This window comes from Mastomys coucha, unplaced genomic scaffold (assembly GCF_008632895.1).
Source record: "Mastomys coucha isolate ucsf_1 unplaced genomic scaffold, UCSF_Mcou_1 pScaffold23, whole genome shotgun sequence".
Classification (NCBI taxonomy): domain Eukaryota; kingdom Metazoa; phylum Chordata; class Mammalia; order Rodentia; family Muridae; genus Mastomys; species Mastomys coucha.
Window position 1 is genome coordinate 99,103,595 of NW_022196906.1, and position 18,563 is coordinate 99,122,157.

Here is an 18,563-nt window from a genome sequence, read left to right on the forward strand (position 1 = left end):
AAAAAAAAAAAAAAAAAAAAAATCTAAGATTGAAGGACCCATATTCCAAATATACTCTTCCACACATTTAAGAAAATTAATTTTGAATATATTTTGTTGGTGGTGGTTGTTTGTAGTGCTGGATCAAACCAAGGGCCTTGGCTTACCAATGAAACATTACCAATAAGTTCCACACCTACCCTTGTACCATATATTTAATGAAAGCCATATAAAAGAATAATAATTTCCCGAGAAAGATTATAAAAGCTAATGCCTCCTGAGTCAAGTGGAGATTTCTTAAAATAAGAATAGTGGAATGCTAAGTTTATTTTAAAATGATTAAGAACAATTTGATTTTCACTGAGCTTAAGTTCTCTCATTTCATGATAGAAATCTTCATGTTTTTAAATACAATATTGTAAACTATAATTAATCTACAAGTATTGTGAGTTGCTATATTTTGGAATCATGAAACATGACTTTGTAGCAACTGATAAGATGGGGAAGTCAAGTGAGTGAAAACAAGTTTTCCCTTTATGTCTGATATGCAAACATAAAAGACCTTGTTACAAGTCCCACCAGTTATTTTTCTCTTCCTATTTAAAAAGAGCTTTTTACTATGGCAGACACATTTTAAGGACACAATAATGGCACACAGCATTTTCTTTACCCAGTATGCTTAGGCTCTCGGTTTGAAAAACCTTCTGAAGAGGAGGGAAGTAAATAACAAGCAACTGTCCCATGATGGATCCAAGAACTGCATAGCAGAACATCTTATTGCTGCAGAGTCCAATCTCAAACACAGACTTGGTCTGTTGGCAAAACAGAGAGTTCCAATTATTCCACCCTGATCATAGAAATGGCACCAGGATTACACTGGGTTCAATTCTGAATAATCATATCACTGAATTCTATCATGTCAAACCACAAATGTCTTACTTTATTAGTTTTGTAATATCCATATACACTAAATTCTAATCCAACTCTTTTTATTTACCAAAGGTGGGGGGAGATTATGAGAGCCAAAAGTAGTGGATGTCTGTAGCAACACCGCATTTGCTGATATGATGGGGCCACTGCACACATCAGGGATACTGCACATGTGCACTTAGAAGCAACTGACTACATGCACAAGAACTGTACAAGAACCAGCCAGCTAACCCTCAGCTGGACAGAATGGGCCAAGAGTTCCAAGCCTAGATGGGAAGCTACTGGTAACAGATGCCTGCAGGGCCAGGAGAGGAGCTGGGGGAAGTACGTTCTCTTCATAGGTATGGGCCCTGAGAAACTAGCCCTGCTCAAGGAAGACTGTCCTATAGCCATGCATATATGGACAACACTATGTAGAGGTTTTTTTAAAAAAAAGCAAATTAGGTGCAGAAAGGGGGCAATATGGATTTGGAGAGGAAGGAATGAAAGGTAGATCTGACCAAAACACACACAAGTGTGTGTGTGTGAGAGATTCTCAAACAACAGAAAATTAACATAACAGGTTATATTTATATATTTCTATGTTTATATATGTACTTAACAATGAATAACTAAGAGAGGCAGTCAAATTGAAAGGGAGTGGTGGGATATGAAGGACTGGAGGAAGGGCACATGGGAGGGTCTAGAAGGAAGAACAGAAAGAGGGAAATGATGTAATCATGTTTTAATTAAAATTAAAATAATTGCAGGCTGGGGAGTTTAGATCCCCAACACAAACAGGAAAAGCCAAAAGTGACAGAGATAGCTAGCCCCGGTAGGTAGAAACAGGAAAGATTCAGGGGCTCACTGCCCAGCCAATCTTGCTAATCCATGAGCTCCAGGTTCAATGAAAGACTCAAAAAATAGACTGAAACATAGTAAGGAAGACAGAGATCAACCTCTAGGCCTCCAGGAGTGCATGCACAGGCACACAAACCCACACATGTGCCATTCATACACCACACACACACACACACACACACACACACACAAGAAAAGGGCTGCTCAGTGCACTGTAGTGGTGCATGCTTGTGATCTCAGTTCTCGGGGAGCTATATGGGAGGATCTCAGATTCAAAGGGGCACTTTCCTAAGAAGAATCAATTACAACAATGAACCTATAAAAAGAAAATGTACTTTAGTACTAAAAATGGCCCTATAGGTTCATCTAGTTGAATGCTTAGTCACCACTTCTGGAGTGGCACTCTTTTGAGAAGGAGTAGGAGGTGTGGCCTTGCTGGAAGGATCCTGTCACTGGGGGTGAGTCTTTTCTCTCTCCCTCCCTCCACCTCTCTCTCTCTGTTTGTGGACTAGGAAATAGCCTCAGCATTATGCCTGCCTTCCACCATGCTCTCTGTCATGAGGAGAATGCACTAAGACTGAAACTGTACCCAGGCCCCAACTACTGAGTTGCTTAGTCATGGTGTCACAGAAATAGAACATAACTAAGACAGTGCCCCCAAAGTATTAATAAATTTCATTCATATATTGTGAAATCTTTTCTATCCATTCACTAAGGTATACAACCCAAAACTCTTACTCAACAAATACACATAATTATGTGTGTATAAGAAAAGTATAAGCCAGGCAGTGGTGGCCCATGTCTTTAATCCCATCACTTGGGAGGCAAAGGCAGGCGGATTTCTGAGTTCGAGGCCAGCCTGGTCTACAGAGTGAGTTCCAGGACAGCCAGGGCTACACAGAGAAACCCTGTCTCGAAAAACGAAAACAAACAAAAAAAAAAAAAGTAAAACTGCCTTTCATAAAAGAAATAAAAGTACTGGCTTCTAAAGTAGTCTAGTGATAAATTACTGAACTTCGAAAGCTCTAATGTGAAAAATGCTAATAGTTAAGAACTCATAGAGGCCTTCAAAGGGTAAAAGACTTCTAGATGCAAAACAGAAAACTGAGTGCATAAAGCACTTGAAATTGCACTGAATGGCCATGCAAACGAAACTAGTTTTCAAGGACATTATGCTCCAGAAAGTACTCCAGGTTTTAATGCTAGCACATCATTTCCTAACAAGAAAATGCAAACATAGCTTAATGTACAACATGGAAAGTAAAAAAGTTAAGACTCTTAAACTCTGATACCATGACAGATGTGACAAGGAACACACTGGCCTTTTCATAAGGATTTCTAAAATGAGACTAATATGTTTACAGCCCCATGAAGTATGTCCTATGTTAATCTAAATACATAGTTAATAATTGAAGATTGGATACCATCTGAGATCAAATGCTCCATCTTTATTGTTGACCAAGGCACATCTTTATAGAAAAATATATGGCACTATAATCTGTGGCTACAAAAACCAAAGCTAAAATATCCATAATTTCCATCTGCTTCCTATGAAAGAGTATTCTCCTCAAAGCGGTGAATAAGACCATTTGAACATACCTGGGATCTGGAACTCAGCGCATTGAACATGTCAAAAAACACAAAGCAAGTGAAAGTCATTGTTGTGTCTCGGGGTGTTATCACATTGTCTCGAAGCTGCCAAGAAGAAAGACAAAATGACTTTTTGTTTGTTTGTTTCTTGGTGGCTGAATAAAATAAACACTGCATGCTTTTAAAGTGAAATAGCTTCATTCTAAACATGAAACCTATCTGAATTTTCTACAGACCACCTAGTAAACAAATACAGTCTACATGAAAGTTAAAAAAAAAAAATCTCATGAGAACACTGCTACACAAGGACTTAGATTTTCTTATTCTGTCCAAACTTCCATGTGCATGATACTTTAATAAATACTTAATGACCTTACATTATATCCTCTTAACCTGTGCTTTTCACTCAGAGGGTTCTTCAATTGTCAATCATCTGTACAATACACCAAAATTACTAGGAATCGGACTACACAGATGCATGGTAACACAGCAGTTTATCCAGTGAATATACCTCTCGCCAGAAGACAAACAAAGTCCCACAAACAATGATTATCGATGAAACAAGTATTTTAAGTATCAAGTTTTTTGTCAAAATGCTGTCCTTCCAGTTTCGAGGCGGTTTTCGAATGACATCTTTATCCACTGGCTCTACTCCAAGGCTTAAAAACAAAGAGAACAAACAAGGTACTTTACAATATTCTGTACACTTTTACAACCTAACTAACATCAATTATCTAAGAAATAAATGCTTTCTTTTGAAAACAAGATGCTGAATCATAAAGAAATCACTACCTATGATTACTTGAAAATTACCACTGCTTGACATGATGGCAGATGTCTCTAGTACCAACTAGCAGAACAAGGAAGTGCAGGACAGAGAAGAGAGGAGAGGGAGGCAAGAAGTGAAGGCAAGGGAGACTACTGGTCAGTAGCTTTCCCAACGCTTACACTTATGCATTTGGTAAGACAAGCACATGCCAGCCAACTTTCAAAAAAAATCCAATTTCATTTACATATAAATTGTTTATAAATCCATAACCTACCAGAAAAAGAAATGTATTTCATGCAAGGATGTCTTTGACTAGGAGATTTACTGTGATAGCCATGACAGATATCATTCAATTACCATAGTACTAAAAAAATAAAAGAGACACTGAAATCTTTGAACATATATTTTACCAAGTGTCTAAAACAGAACTCAGATATGAAATTGAACTTGGAGATGGTGTTGATGCAGTATTATGAACACATCTCTTACATACTAAGAGTCTGGAACTTTTGCTAGACCTCAGTCAGTGACTTACAACTGGTATCCTACTATGTACTTAGCATATGTAACCTGTATTTGAGAAACCAATAACAAGACCAACCAATCTTGCCTTGGATTTCCATATAATCAACGTTTATAGCATAAGCTAATGCAGAACTATAACCTTAAGTTACATACTTTTCCATGCCCCCGGCCCAGTATATTACACATGTGTTTTCATGTATGTATGTATTCATGGCCCATTATAATCATTTACTGGAAACAGCAAATAGACTGAAGGGCCTTATAAAATGGACATCCATAAGTGCTGAAAGTGGTGTTTATTTATTGTCTGGGTCAGTTGCATCAATGACGTAATTCCAGTTAAAGCTCTGGTTAAGACTGCTTGTCTCAAGTATCCCTCATTCCTTCAATGTGTGATGCTTTCTGTGCTGTTCAGTAAAAGAGCCCTTTTTTGGGGACAGACACACAGAGACATGAGACAGCCTTCAGGCAAGCATACATCACAGAAAACAGAAGATACAAGAAGAGTGAAACAAACAATTTACATGTTGGCTTGCTCTTGGTTAAATAACAATAACTGGACAGGGAAAGGAGGCCACCTTTGATTTCTATCCTCAGTGCAACACCAAATCATTAGTGGTGACTAAGTTTATTATTAATAAGTTCAAACTGACTGCAGGAAATTTCTCCATTACATCCAGTTCTTAGAACACAACTTGCGTCCTAAACACAAGAACTATGACTATTCTAATGTCTAAGAAGCACGTTACTGGAAAGTCGTGAGGAAGGTTTGATGTGTCTTACTCACACCTGCCTTGCCTTTTCAAGCTTGTGAATACACACTTACCTCTGAGCTGGGGGTCCATCCATTATAATATTGATCCACAAAATCTGCATTGCATTGAGAGGGTTAGGAAAGTTCATTAACGTAGCCAATGATATTAAAGTTAATGCTGCTATACTCCTGTTGAAAAAGAGTCATTCAAAAATTAGCGCAATAAATTATATACATTTACTAACACTTAAGTCTCATGTTACTGGAGCTAGGAGCCAGCTCAGTTGGTGAAATACTCGCTGAGGAAGCATGCAGACCTAAGTTTAGATCCTCAGAAACCAAGTGGAAAGTTAGGGCAGCAGTGCACGCCTGTAACCCTAGTACTGGAGAGGGAGAGACAGAAGGTCCCTGCAGCTTACTGGGGAGCCAGTCGGGCTAATCAGTGAGGCCCAGGTTCAGTGAAGACATATTATCAAGACTTAAGGTAGGAGATGGCTGAGAAAAACATCCAATGTCAACACCTGAGAATGCATGCAACACATACATGTGTACACAGATATGTGCACATCCACAAACACATTCACTACATACATACACAAAAGGAAAAAATAATGTTCTACATATTCTAAAGTAATCCTACTAATTCAACTGACCTATACTTCAGTCATATGAATATTTTATTAAGAAGCTAACACTTTTTGTTTGTTCTAACACTGCAGTCCGGGGTTTCCCTAATGTAGCCTGGGTTGGCTCAACAATCTACTCGGTTTCCCAGGTGTTGGGATCAAAAGTGAAAGTCACCCTGATTAGCAAGCCAAGAGTATTTTAACAACAAAAATAAATAAATAAAATAAATAAATAAATAAATAAATAAATTTTAATGCTTAAGCAACAACAGCACAAGTAATTAAGACTTTCCAATTCTGACAGGGGCTCCCTGTAAGACACACAGATGGGGCCTCTGGGGTTCTTCTACCTCAGCCTTCTAGAACAATGAGAGTACAGACATGGGCCACCAAGCCCAGATCAAAGATTTTTAAACCTACAAAACAACACTTTCAAAAATATTTAACCACTTTTTGGCTATAGAAAAATCTATCCTATTTAAGAAAAAGGTAACCAAGAAACATTGCTGAGATTTGACACATCCCCTTTTAATTTCAGGAGCAATTAAATAAATCCCGAAAGTTTATGCATGTATCCCTCAGTAACCATGACAATTGTTTGCAGGATTCTTCAAATGTCGAAGTCCTAGTCACTTATATAGAATGGCTAAATATCTACCTATTGTTTATACATTTATTATATGTTTTAAACCATCCCTACATGATTGTAATATCTAGTATGACCTAAATAGTATGTTAACAGCTTTTTACTTTTTAGAAAACTACTAATAAGCAATTTTCAGGAATACAGGTCATAATTTTACTTTTCAAATAATTTCTCTAGAAGACCCATGGGTAAAAAAATTCTTGCAAACTTACGTGCTCAGTTGAAATCTAACAAAATTTTTAATGTTATTATAAATGCCTTTACCCTCTTCTATTGCAGACCTGAAATTTAAAAATAAAGAAATAAGAAAATATCACATAAAATATGCCTATACATTTTGAAACTAAGTTTCCAATCAAATAATAATTAGCACTTTACAAAAAAATTTCTATTGTTAGGTAAAATTAAGAAACATTGAAATACTTTAATTTACCAGAGAACTGAGCTCTATTTAAACTATTTTCATTATACAATATTCAAATTCTCTTTAAAACCAAGAACCCTGATAGGTCTGAAGTGATGGCTCAGTACTCAGAAGGCACCCTCCTCCTGCAGAAGACCTGAGTTCTAGTCCCAGCATCCATGCAAGCGGCTCACAGCCATCTCTAACTCCAGCTTGAGAGAAACTGCCAACTCTGGTCTCCACAGGCACCTGCACCATGTACAGTCATACATGTAATTAAAAGTAAATCTTTTTAAATACTCAATATAAAAATTATGTATTATCTCTCTCCACACAAAATAAAACTCAATGATATTCTATAACTTTCATGGCTCCTATTTCTTAGTAGGTTAAATTAGCACATCAAAAATTAAATGGCAATGAGTTATATAAGAATTATAAGGTTTATATTTATTGTCCTACATAACTATTACATTAATATGCTTTGAAGAATTCAAAAATGTGCTTTACAAAAATTTACTGAAGAATTTTTACATTCACTTGGCTGACTGAGTGTAGGAATTTTTAGATAACTGCAAGAATGGGAGAAAAAATACTTCACTCCTTGCAAAAAGTTGGCAAATGTGAAGTCTTGCGTCCCACAGCATGGCAGGACTCGTGACTACAACTGACTACCACAAGAAGTGAAGGTTGGGTTAGCCACAGGTTATGGAAAGTGAGAAACACAGACCTCCACCACCACATTACACTTGAGTAGCAAAGGCATTCAGAGCTAAGAGGATGTATCACAAAATAAGGGCAACAAGAACATTTATTAATATAAGAAAATAACATGAATGTGAACTCAACTTTTAATGCTACATAATGTCTCCTGTAACTTCAATTTAACTAAAATAAAGACTCTGGAGCAAAAGCCACTGCTGCACCATGATTCTATGCCCAGAAAAATGTGACAACTGGCCAGCACTCCCTAAATATTTCGTCATTTATTATGTCTGTTCCATTTACACAAATGCTTTTCTCTTGAATTATATAAGATTATCCCCCCAAATGTTTTGATCTGCCATATACTGCCAGTTCTTTTTGAGCTGAGTTGTCTGAAGGCAAGATGCATGAAGGAGAGAAAGACAAATGTCTTACATTATGGTTTGGAAGTCATCATCCACCAAGATCATGTCTGCAGCCTCCTTGCACACATCGGTGCCAGTCTGGCCCATTGCAACTCCAATGTCCGCAGCCTTCAGGGCGACTGCGTCATTTACCCCATCTCCTGTCATGGCTACAACTGACCCGTTCTTCTGCAGAGACTAAAGACAGACAAGCAGAAAAAACTTGACTGCCTGAGAACTGAATCCACTGAGACCTTGGCGTCTACATGTCTAGAGCTGTATTTACCTTATGCATATATTATGTTTAGATATTTCGGTTTCATTTTGTGCCTGCTTATAAAAACTCATTACACCCCTGAGTAAATTGATGCCTTGATAGGACTCTTCTTGGCCTCCATGTCTCTTTTATTCTCCATTTCATTCTGCGGATCCTGTCTAAACTCCGGTCTGAACAAACCCACTAACCCGAGTGGAACTGCGGGCCGGTTTCCACAGAAAGCAAGGAGAATTATTCTGATTTTTTAAATTAGACAAAGAGGTATTATCAACCATCTTTCACAAAATTAAGATTCAAAATATATATAACCTCATGTTTCAGTCAACTTTAAAACATGGAAGTCTTTATAAAATAAAGCTTACAAAATATTGCTACTAGTATTTCCATCCAAGAGAACTGCATATCTGAAATGTAACACTCAGCTATACAGTGGTTTATAACTAGGTGTACTTTATTTTCCAGAGAACAAAAACAATGTTTGGGGCATTTTGACTGTCTTGAGTTTTAAGATGGCACTGGCATTTACTAGGTAGGATCTAAGGATGAAACTAAACATTCTAATTTACCCAAGAGAGCCCTACCACTCCTAGCTACAAAAAACGACCCTAAAATGTCAACAATCTCTACACTGAGAAGCTCTAGACTTTACAATGACTAACTAGCATAATTAAACCTGCTGCTGATGTAATTTAAGTTGCTTTACACATCAATAAAATGGTACAGAACAACATCCTGGTCAATGAGGCATTATGCAGGACAGCAGCCGAAACTGAAACCTTCCTAATGCCTGTAGACATGCAAGTGGTGTTGGTGTGTAACACATAGCTCACTTATTTGTGGAACATTCCACATAATGAAAAGTTACTTAATAATAGACTTCTAAAACACAGCTTTGTTAAGAAACTCATAGAAATAATAAGCCTTCTTTACACTGTTCACTCGCATGGCCCACCTGTCTCACATTTGTTTACAGTGTCTCTATGACTACTCACATTGGGATGATGGAGCTATGGCTCCTACCAGAATACACTTCGACACTCTGTTTAAAGAGGCTTTACTGAAGTTACTTCATAGTTTTGTTCTATGATTTCCTATGCCAACTAAACTGTTTCTCTGTCGAGCTCTTCCAGAATTATAAGTTTTGTCTCATAATACTTTGAAGTTTGGTATTCTATCAATATTCTTTGCAACAAACAAAAGAAACATTAAAACATTTTGTATAGTGAACTTAAGATAATTTGATTTTCAGACACTCACCTTAATAATTTTCATCTTGTGTCTTGGGCTTGCTCTGTAAAATACTGCAACCTGTTAAAACACAAAATACATTAAAAATCCTCAGTGTTAACAAGTAGCAGTATTAGCTGGGCGGTGGTGGCGCACGACTTTAATCCCAGTGCTTGGGAGGTAGAGGCAGGCAGATTTCTGAGTTCAAGGCCAGCCTGGTCTACAGAGTGAGTTCCAGGACAGGCAGGGCCACACAGAGAAACCCTGTCTCGTGGGGAAAAAACAAACAAACAAAAAAAAACAAGTATCAGTATTTCTAAGTAATGACATTTTTAACAACTTAATTTGGCACAAAGACTGAAATTAATCAATGCCATATATGTGCCAACATCCACCTCATGCAGGCATTTGACCTTTACCACAGAAAAGGGTATGTTAATCATAGAAAAAAAAAATCTAAATAAGTCATAACCTTATTTGTAGAATTTGGGTAAGACTACAAAGAGAACACAGCTTTCTTCTTGAAGTATTTTAGAAATGAAAAAGGAGGAAATTTTGTCTTTATTCTCACAACCGTGTTCTCAAAACTGGTGTCCACAGGCTTTTCTCTGCAGCCTGTCTCAGTAGGAACACTGCTTCCCAATGTCTGGGCAGTCATTTAAGTGTCACGTGGGTGCTTTTCCTTGACTTGGAAGAATTCACAAGCCTCTTTTCAACTGTAATTCAAAGCTGAGTAATGACCACATTTCTCCACCAGAATTAATCTCTTTTCTTGATCATCTATGCAGTCCTTCTCTGTGCCCCATGCCAGCCAGAACAGTGTGTCTGTGCCCTCAAGGTTCGCCTTGTTTTATCTGAAGCTGTCTAGCCAGCACTGCCAGCCCTTACAGCTCTCCAGCACAGTACCAGCAGGGCAGTGAAGAAGGGGCATGACCCTATTCTCCTTCACAGAATCACAGTTGTAAATGTCATGTGAGTTCCTACTTCACACTCTTTGTAAAAGTATTCACATTCCAAATTTTCCAACGTCTCATTTCCCAAACCTTTGAATTTCGGCATCATGGTCAATCTTCTCAGCACCTAGAAGCCATTGTGTTTCTTACACCCACACAGCACACTCTTCTCTGAAGTCCTGGAGGATTATTTCATGTTAGATTTCTCTCCTCATTCCTCCAGTCCAACCCTTCTTACAGTCTTGCTCTCAGAAGACAACTTTATTTCCTACTCCTAAGAAAACACTCCAATCCCTGCCACCCATCTGTGTCCAGAACCAATCCTAATATTTTACTGTAGACGAACTGATAATCCTCTTACTCACCTGCTTGAGTTTACCACCCCAGAAATTCTTAAAGCTCTTCCCTCTCCTTAATCACATTTTTCCTGATACTTAAGCAAAAGTGAGAGCTCACATCCCATGCCTTCCATTTCAGTTCTCCTTTCCTTCATCTTCACTTTCCTTTAAGTCATGCTATCCACGATGGCAAAGGTTCCCTGTACTTTCAGTGCTCTTGAGATGTATGCCAAAAAAACAAACAACTGAGAGAACCTCAGTGCTGTCACACACACTACTCCTGCTTCCTGTTTGTAAAGTCTGAAAAGATTCAGTTGAACTCCAGCATTCATTACTGATTATGCCCAATGTCCTATGGGCCCAGGAATCACGTGACACATATTTGGAGACTATTCTTCAATTAAGAGTAAAGTTCAACTTCTATTCAGATAGAGCATAGGTTCCTCCATCTTGTATTCTGGCTAAGACCGTTTTGGGTTTCACTAAGATATGGTCCCTTGATGGAGAATTTCATGGAAAATTATCCAACTCTATTCTAGGATTCCAAGGTCAAGATGCCCCAGCTAAATCACCTTAGCTTCAATTGAACTGCCTTGCCTGTTTTTGCAAGACCTTCCCCTGCAGCTGCCAAGCAAAATGCCGCCAGAACATAGTTTTTGCCTTTAAAATCCCCTTTCCCTAAACACTTAATGCTACACTTAGGTCACAAATGCCTGAGTATAGTCCCAGTTGGCTGGACTAGTCTTTTAACTGGCTATAAATGATGTCTGAGTAGTCATGCCTGGTGGGCTTCCTTTAACATTTAAATGTATCTTTAAAAAAACTAAGCTACATCTATATTCAAAACATACTTGTGCCTGAATATGTAGAAACTTAAGTATTCAGAAATTAATCAGGAAGCATGTCCTGTACTGAAATGTCAACCTGAGTACTTGGCAGGGCCATAGGATATACAGCATATTCCATAAAAACTGATGGTGAGGACTAATGCTCTGTCTATGCTCTGTTCCACATAATTTATATTCAAACTTGGCAAGACACTTCTCTGTAACTATTCTAGGTTACCAAAAATGAAAACCCTGGGACTGTCTGACTGAAGATGTACTCCTTTATATACTAGCATATTTACTAATATGCAATAAATATATCTATTACTTATTATAAGGCTAACATTTCAAAGCTTCTGATTACATCTCAGAAATAGCAACAGCCACTTTTAGACCAAGCAGATCCATCACAAACCAAACTGGCAGTGATTCCTTGGTCTTTTACATGTGGCACATGTCACCATACACATTTGCTCTTAAAGCACTAGAATATGTCCAGACCTATACATCAGATAATACATTTTTAAGTTATAACCATGGACTCCAGTACCAATGTCACCCCACTCTCAATCGCTCTGAGACATGGAAGTAACCAAGATGCCCTTCGAAAGTGTCAGTCATATATTCAAGTACGAGTCACAGTGAGCAAGCTATCAACCCAGGAAAGGACATGGTGGGATAATAAATGCATATTGCTTAGTCAAAAGAGCCTGGAAAGGTTACTTACGATATAATTTCAACCCCATTAAAGAAAAAAGAACAAATTAGTGAAACAGCAAGGGCATCATAAAGCAATAGGACAGGTCTGCATAAAACTAGTGGTGGGCAAAGTGAATACTCGTTTGCCAAAACCCTAGAAATAATAGACCTGGAACAGCTGTTATTTCCTCACTTATTCTGAAGATCAAAACTTGTGCTAAGTAGTCATCCTCTAGAAAGTGACTATAAATAAGATCTGTATAATATACGCACTCCTGGCCGCTGTTATGACTAAAATGTTATTTACAGTAAAAATACATACACTAAAACATAAGAAAATGGTTAAACACGTATAAAACATACATTCCTGCACAGTAGACAGCCATACAAAATATAGTATAGCCATTAAAGGCATATATTCTCTTGTAGTAACTTATGATTCAGAAATGCAGAAGTTATATACTGACTCTTATGCTTGTGAATATATAAAATACAAACTATGTTTTTGTTAAATACATACTGTAAAATTACAGTGGGCTAATTTATCATGTTAATGTGCTATGTGGGAACATAACTTCTGAGTGTCTGGATTAGATTACCAATAGTATAAATTTTAAGTTATTGTTCAATTTTCTACAATAAGCATTATTGTACAATAAGCATTATTGTAGAAAATTGTCTAATCAGAAAAAATATTATAAAGATACATGTAATATATGCATATATATAATGTATATATAAAAAGCTGTTAAGATGGTATAATTTAAAGAAATTCTGTATTCTGAAAAAGCAGCTTTAAAGTATAAACTGAGATAAAAGAGGCAGTTCATTTATTATTACTGGCAACAGATAGCTACAACAGCTAACCAAATAAATGCCAGAGAAGTACATATGTTGAAGGACACACACACACACACACACACACACAATTAACAACATGGAAGAAATAATGCTACCCAATTCTTTTGAAGCCAGCTTCCTATGTGCCTTGTGTACGTGACAACCAGGCTCTATGAAACCTCCATGATGCGTACGCAGACAGCAAAACTCATTTCATGTAAGGAAATCTGGCTTCAAAGAAGTTACTATGTGATATTAAACAGGAATGTCTTTTTTTTTTCTGAAAAATAATTTGCTATAAAAGCATTAGAATCAAAGATTAAAAAGCATTTCAATTCCAAATAAGCAACCTTTTAACAGATGGTACTGGAGCAATAAAATACTATGCAAAACAAAACAAATTCTCACCTCTCCAATATATGTACGAATTAAAATTCAAAGTGATCACTGACTAAAATAAAAAGGCCTAAAACTATAAACTTCTAAGAGAAAAGTCCTCTGTAATCCTAGTAGACTGATCTCTTAAATAAAATCACAACTTGATCCATGAAAGTAAACACTGGTAAGCCAGACTTTATCAAATTAAATATCTCTGTAAGCACACCAGGAAGAAGAAAAAAACAAGCTGAAAAGAACCATAATATGGCAAACAAGTAAGTGAAAAGGTATTCATAATTAGAAGTTTTTGAGGGACGACAAATGGAAAGTACAATCAAGTCTTCCTCTATGCCACGCCCTGTCAGTGAGAGAAACGGCCACTCCAGGAACTCCAGGTAGTGTCACCAAAGAGCAGCAGGGACACGCCCTGTCACCAGTGTGGAGTTTCTTATGGAGTTAAGACGTCATCAGCCATATGACCCAGAAATTACTCAGGTGTGACTTTAATCTTTTAAACCCTATATTTAATGATGGTTCTTAAACAATTTAGCCTCCCTTCTAACCCACCACCTATCAGATGTAGTGAAAAAAACAGATACAGGGAAAGTGGACCTGCTTAGAAATGGGCTTGATCCCATCTGTGTTGTCTGGAAATCAGCAGTTTAGGTTACAGGTTAGCAGCAGCAGCTCTATCCACTTGAAAACACTTCACCGATAGACTAGGAGTCCAGTTCGGTAGAGTTGGGATAGCAAACATGAATAAGCAGTGGTGGCATGACCTAGCAGAGACAGCCAGGCCTCAGCCTCAGCACGAGTCAGCAGGAGGGACCAAGGCCAACAGGAATGCCAGGAGAAGTTCTCGGCTCTGCCTCTCTCAGGGAAATGAAGATGGGCGAAGACTTGAGACCAAGAAGCTTTTAGCAACGTAGGAAGCTAAGCTCAGCCTCCAAGTGACAGCCCCCTGGGCCTACTTATACTTCCTTTAAACATCAGGTATCTTCCATGGGTCTTGTCAGCACGCGTATCCTATCAGCCTGTGTCCGGAAGCAGTAAGAAACTGCAGCATACCACAAAATTTTTTTTGGTGTGGCTCTCTCTATGGAGTCATGAGAAATGCAGCTCAACTGCATTGCTCAGCGCAATGTAAGGTGAACCAATACATGGGTAGTTAGCAAAGAATCCTTCATTGTGTCCTTTCACATGCTTGCTCTAGAACATCCTCTCTCCTGTATATGCTTCAGTGAACTGAGTCTGCCTTACTCTTTCACCTGTGTCTACTTCAATGAAATATTCCTTCATATATTTGCCTTAGCAAAACACCATTCAACACAACGAACTTTCCAAAGAACCCATAAGTTTCCATTCCACTCAGGTATTTACACAAATGGACTTTCACAAAGAACCAAGTACTCACACAGTTTCATTCACTCTAAGCAAACACTGAAGACCAACTATCCTGAACTGAAGAGATACAGTGCACCCTACAGTCAGTCCAACAGTGCTCAGCAGTTAAGGGGGCAAGGGAGCAGAGAACTTAGACACAGCCACACAGTGAAGGGCCATCTCCAAAGCACTAACATGTCAAAGAATCAAGAATCAAATTCAAAAGTCTCATGCTGTAAGGTCTTATTCTTACAGAAATGAATAAGACATGAAACTATAGAAGTAAAAAAATGAATCACTGCTGCTGAGCTCTGGACCTAGGAGAGGAGCTGAATACAAGAGGTCGTGAGACAACTGAGGAACAAGAAGAAACTATTCTGTATCCTATTTGTGACAATGCAAGATATCTTGAATCTGTCCAAACTCAGAGCTGCACTCTAGAATAGTATGTTTTACTGTCTGTAAACAACACTCAGTTTCTTCAAAAGTATAAACAAACTCAAGCAAAAGTAAAAGCAGAACTAAAGCGTAATCAGTATCAACTAATTGCTCTCTGTCCACCTTCTAACTTACACATGAGCCCTAATCACCACAGAACTTCCCTCACAGGAAAGGGAGTTCTGAATAGAGGTAATGATTTTACAGTATTTTCTAATGATTGCATCATAAAAAACAATATGGTTTATTTCCCAGAAACTCCAGTTCAGAATCTGGAGCAGCAAGTTTAGTAAGCATGTCCCCTTTGCAAGTAGCCAGTTCTGGGGGACAAGAACAATGGCTGGTGCTTAGGGTCCGGCTCTTGGTGTAGCCAGTTATGGGGGACAAGAACAATGGTTGGTGCTTAGGGTCCAGTTCTCCGTGTTTATTCGTGCAGACTTACCTTTGGCACTATCTGTGAAAGGTGCTGGACCTCCATTGTATCCACTTCTTCTCCAGACACAGACTGGGAAGTTTTAGAATACAACCCCAGACGACTAGCTAAAGTAAAAGGGGACAAAAAAAAAAAAAAAACGTACATATATTTCTTTACTTGAAGAGTTAGGAAAGCTATGCTCGTTTCCTATGATCTCATTTACTTCTTTTTACATGTGAAAAGTATGTCTAGGAATCATAAGAGAAAAAACAACTGGTAAAAAAACTGGCTGAAATTCATAGTGGGGCCTGAAGTTTTCTGTTTGAGTATTTGGTTTTTGTTTAAATTTAAGAATACAGAATTGTGCCTAAGCCAGCAAACCCTAAAAATTACAACTAGACTAATCCATTTCTGCTTAGCAGCTAAATTCTAATGACAATCAGAATGTACTATAAGCAGAGTAACTGAAGCCAGAAAAGCTAATGGCACATTTAGCTGCACAAAATCATGTAGTTCCATTCAGATCAAAGGACACGTTGAAAAGTCACTTCCAACACATCTGTGACCCTTCTTAAGATAACGACGTGTGAAACCTTTAGTTCAGACCCATCATAAGTTAATAAAATCATAATTAACAGAGCTTGGTGAGTGTGACGTTTATACTTTACAGATGTCAATAAATTGGGACTTATGCTTCTCTCCACCTTACACTGCTGAAGGTAACTGTAACTAACTTTCAAACCACAAGCACATCCCCGATGGGTAACAAGACATATAGAACAAGCTATCCTCTCAGTATTTATGTTCAAGTCTGCTTCGAAAGTTAAACTGAAAAGGAAAACCTCAATTCGTCTCTCCTTTCACATCCCTCAGCTAGTGTTTACAACTGTCAGCGAGTGGATAATAAAGCTAAAAAGGTAACTACCCTTCTGTGAATAAATACACAAGTGATTTCATGAGTTAATCATCTGTTTTCAATATTCTTCTTAACTAAAATTTAGTTTACCAACAATCTCTTATAAGTTTGAGCAAAAATAAGCTGTTTTATAATTTTAATTGCATATTAACATATTTCTTAGCCAATGTTTACAAAACTAAGTGATGTTTTCTGAAAACTTATTGAAAGCAAAATGTAACAGCATAGTTATACCGATTGCAATTGCAGTCTCCTGAGAATCTCCAGTGATCATTTTGATGGAGACTCCTGAGGCAATGAGTGTTGTGACAGCTTCTTTCACACCAGTTCTAGGAGGGTCAATGATTCCGACCAGGCCAAGGAAGGTCAGCTGCCCCAGTTCCGGACCAGATGCCAAGGCAAGAACTTGGAAAATAATAAAATCAAAACTGCAAAATACTGGTTGTGAAAGTCTTAAACTTAGCTGATAATAAATCACATAAGATTATAATATCACTTATAGTTGCAGCATATTACTTGCAATTCAAACTTATCACATACCAACAGATTGCAGTTCAATGGTTCTGTATATAAAGTTGCTTTTAGGCTATTAAAAATTAAAAGGAATAAAACCAAAGAACTGTTAATCAGAGAAGACATATGAGAAAGAATTAAAACATTCTTTCATAGCAACCACATGCAGCTACGATCCAAAGAACTACAAGCTCTTTAGAAAATACAATTCATTATTTAGGGGGAAATGTGGGCTTGTCAAACCTTAAAACTCAAATTTAAGCAAAGAGGCCCCTTTGAAGGTTGTTTCTAATATATCTTCATCAGAAAAGGCTGTATCATTTGTATACAGCCTATATATACACAATTTCATACATGCTAAACACTAGAAAGAAAAAGTTCATCTACAAAGCGGTCTTAAGGTCATTAATACCAACAAAGTCTGTTTTCACTGCCTCCAAACATTAACAAGTGCTTCTTCTCAAACTTTAGCTCTCAAGAGCTCGTAACTATCGTATCATCATGTTCCTAGTGTCCTGTCATCACTGGGCAACAAGATTAAACAGAAAGTCATGCACATTTCCCAAACATCACTCAGCTTACTCTCAGAATTCTGTAAGCTTTACGGTGGTCACTACCATTGTAAATCAAAAGGATATACTTGGAGCAACCAAACACTAACAAGTACCTACAAAAACACACTAAACTTCAGTGTCTCAAAGGGAGCCTTCAAAGTCCCAAAAGAGACCAAAGTAGTACTTATTCTTATTCAAGCAGAATTCATGCATGGAGGATTGAAGACCAAAACTGAAGGCAAACCTTCTGTTAAGTGTGTAGATATACCCACACAGGTACTCACTCTGAAGGAGAAGAACTATCTGGCAATCCCTGATGCTAGGGGAAAGGCAGACGACAATAAAAGGAGATGAAGTGTCAATCTGCATGCTAGCATAGCCTGAGTAATGGAGATCACGTCTGCGTCCTCCCAAGGCGGGGTGGCACTATACAGGGATTGCTAATCTGCATTTAGGCACTCTTTTTTTTTTTTTTTTTTTGGCTTTTTTGCTTTGTTTTTCGAGACAGGGTTTCTCTGTATAGCCCTGGCTGTCCTGGAACTCACTCTGTAGACCAGGCTGGTCTCGAACTCACAAATCCGCCTGCCTCTGCCTCCCAAGTGCTGGGATTAAAGGCGTGCGCCACCACAGCCCG

At 37.9% G+C, this 18,563-nt stretch overlaps 1 protein-coding gene across 10 annotated transcripts in view; it reads right to left on the reverse strand.

The window, feature by feature from the left end:
• Atp2c1 (ATPase secretory pathway Ca2+ transporting 1) overlaps positions 1-18,563 on the reverse strand; it is a 108,035-nt gene that overhangs the window by 3,717 nt on the left and 85,755 nt on the right. For all 10 annotated transcript variants that reach the window (XM_031343602.1, XM_031343604.1, XM_031343609.1 and 7 more), the window contains 9 exons: positions 17,097-17,267; positions 15,974-16,071; positions 9,706-9,756; positions 8,203-8,369; positions 6,872-6,940; positions 5,460-5,576; positions 3,851-3,998; positions 3,349-3,444; positions 650-791 (listed from right to left, as the gene is read on the reverse strand). In XM_031343602.1, the coding sequence (XP_031199462.1) occupies positions 650-791; positions 3,349-3,444; positions 3,851-3,998; positions 5,460-5,576; positions 6,872-6,940; positions 8,203-8,369; positions 9,706-9,756; positions 15,974-16,071; positions 17,097-17,267 (1,059 nt within the window). The remainder of the gene's footprint in view (positions 1-649; positions 792-3,348; positions 3,445-3,850; positions 3,999-5,459; positions 5,577-6,871; positions 6,941-8,202; positions 8,370-9,705; positions 9,757-15,973; positions 16,072-17,096; positions 17,268-18,563) is intronic.